The sequence below is a fragment of the Cebus imitator genome, unplaced genomic scaffold, assembly GCF_001604975.1.
Source record: "Cebus imitator isolate Cc_AM_T3 unplaced genomic scaffold, Cebus_imitator-1.0 Scaffold30, whole genome shotgun sequence".
NCBI lineage: Eukaryota > Metazoa > Chordata > Mammalia > Primates > Cebidae > Cebus > Cebus imitator.
The window spans coordinates 9,402,900-9,405,595 of NW_016107345.1; the positions used below are offsets into that span (position 1 = coordinate 9,402,900).

At 38.1% G+C, this 2,696-nt stretch overlaps 1 protein-coding gene across 9 annotated transcripts in view; it reads left to right on the forward strand.

The window, feature by feature from the left end:
* HPS3 (HPS3 biogenesis of lysosomal organelles complex 2 subunit 1) overlaps window positions 1-2,696 on the forward strand; it is a 49,635-nt gene that overhangs the window by 27,411 nt on the left and 19,528 nt on the right. For all 9 annotated transcript variants that reach the window (XR_005199314.1, XR_005199310.1, XR_005199311.1 and 6 more), the window contains one exon: window positions 1,851-2,005. Coding sequence is in view for 4 of the 9 variants with exons in the window: in XM_037736858.1 (XP_037592786.1) it covers window positions 1,851-2,005 (155 nt within the window). In the remaining 5 variants the exon portion in view is untranslated. The remainder of the gene's footprint in view (window positions 1-1,850; window positions 2,006-2,696) is intronic.

Genomic DNA, 2,696 nt, shown 5'->3' on the forward strand with positions numbered 1-2,696 from the left:
AAAAAACTCTTGACCACAAAATAAATGTAGACATTATTATGTTGAGATTCTGTGTTTTCTGACTTTAAATTTCTGTTCTCAGAAATGTACTGATCATTTACCTTATATTCATCTATGTTATTTTACTTCTGAAGTATAAGCTATTGGAATTGGATATTCGTTAGGAATATACATGCTGCAAGAAGCTCCTAAATCATGATGCTCTGTATTTCAAAAGTTGGTTTATATCTGTCTGGAACCTGTAATACCTTTTTTCAAAAAAATAAGCCTTCAATAATGATGGTTGTCTTAAGTGCGGGACCTAGTGCCTAATGTGTCTGAGGTACTCTTTCAGAGTCACTGTTGCCTAGATTGTGTTATATGATAGTGTTTTATGGAAAGCATGGCCTCTGAGTTCCTAGTGACCCTTTTTAATGGCCTGCCTGTGGTTTTCTGTTGTTGACCAGGGTTACTGCCTGCTCTTAGCCTCTTGGGAAACCACAACCACAGATTTCCTGTGCCTTTGTTTGTATAAGATATACACATGACCTTTCCAGAGATTATTTTAAAATCAGGGTTATTTCCTTCGTAAAAATAGAAAGATAACAGATTAAAAATATAAAACTTCCTTCTTTGTCCTCTTCTTTCTTTTCCTTGCCTTTTCAAACCTCAGAAAGACATAGGCTTATATAGGGATGATGGTGCAATTTGAAGTACCTAATAGATTGAAGTAGGATCAATATGCATTTGGAAAGAAAAATATTCCATGTATTTTCAGAGTCTTATAAAAGCAGAGGGAAGGAATAAGGAAGAGACAAAGGGGAGAGATAAGGAGAGGTGGGCATCTGGTGGGGGTATGCCCCCCTTGAGGCCAGTGGAGGTAGGAGGGGAAGGGATAATCACACCTCACGGTTCCTCCTTTCTTGCGACTCCACCAGTTCGGAAGCCCTAGATGCCAGTTAAACAAGTGCACATTTAGCCCACTTGCTGACTCAAGCTTTAGAGCTGTGATGTCTGAAAAAAGTTTCACAATCTGAGAGTCTGGTTGAAAGTGCATGTGGTCTGTGTGCTTTTCCTCTGAGAGTCTGGCTCCTTAGCACTAGCCAAGCCACCTTAACTAATTTTACATGGAGGTAGCAATGAATGTGACCTCAGAATCAAAACAGCATGCATGGACAAGAAGGTAGGGTCCTGGCAGCAGCTCCCAGAATAGAGCTCTTCCGTTAGTTTTCTTATCCCTTCTGCTTGAATTAATGGTCCTTTACAAGAGCAGAAGGCTGGCTCCTCTAGTTTATCTACGTGCCCTAGCCTGTCAGCCATTCCAGGTACTGTTCATACCTAAGAGGCTAATAGTCAGGGGCCATTGGAACATACAAGCATTTCTTTCACACACACATCCACAAAGAAACCATTTTATTTACTCTATGAGCAGTAGAATATCCTTTCATAGTGTCTGCTTTTGCCTAAAACCCATTTGGGCATACCCCTAACTATCCTGCTACTAATGGGGGTTTCCTTAGGTGGCTGGGTACCAGCTTCCTCTCCTGGAGGTATCTGTGGAGCCACTCTGTAGGGCACACACAGAAGTTCCTGCAGCTGTGGGACCCTCTTTCTGCATTTATTCAATCAATAATTTATTGGCTGAGTAGCTCTATACAATACATATTGGTTACATAGGTTTGGATAACCTCCTCTATAAAGAATAGGAATTTGGCTTGGTTGTTTTTGTTGTTGTTGTTATTTTTTTTTCGGGGGTGGGTGGTGGCTAGGGGATGGTGGGAGCAGAGAGATTTTATCAATAAACTGATTTTTGAAGATTGAAGTGCATGTACCTTTATTCCTTGCTTAAATTTGTGATTTTCCTTTACTAGGCTTGCCCACCTGTTAGTATGGATGTCTGTGCTTTAAGAATACAGCTTTTCATAGGCTTGAAAGCCATCTGTCACTTTAAAAACCACATCATACTTTTGACTAAAGCAGACCCTGAGACGATTCCAGAGAGAAGAACGTCACCCAAGAGGCTTCTGTAAGCATCCCCTTGCCCCAGGCATTCCTGCCAGTTTCTGGAATGAATTGTAACTGGTATATTTTGTGTTTATTTTTTTTTAAATCATAACTTGTAATGATCAAATGGCTTTTTGTTTGTTTGTTTTTTCAAATGGCTTTTATGTGGTGGTCTTTTTCCAGAGAAAGAAAAGAAAAGAAGGTTCTAACAATCTTTGTAATGTACTTTATAACTGACCTGGAAACTTTTAGGAGAAAATGGATTATAAAATAGTTTCAGTAAAAATCAATGATGTTTTAGATTAGTGAAGGGACATACTCTTCTGTATAATTAATGGGATTGACTGAGCCTATAATACTAATTCAAACTACAGGACTTTTTGCTGTGTTTCTTCTTTGACCCTTTCAGTAGTTACATTTTTATCCAAAAATTATTTTCTGATACTACAAAAGAAATTAATAATGTATGTCTTACCTTAAAGCACGTTTATGATCTATAGATGTGGGCTGATCTATCTGAAAATAAAGTTGAATTTTGATAACATTCATCTCTTGTTATCTGTTAGGTTTTCTGCTTTCCCATTGTTTAAAATAGGATGTTTAATTCCATACTAATTATGCTTCTATTTGATGTTTTCTTACTTAGTGGTAGAGATTGCAATCCATTTCTCTAAGGAAAATTTACAAGAAAGAAATCTCTTCAGGGAGAGAAG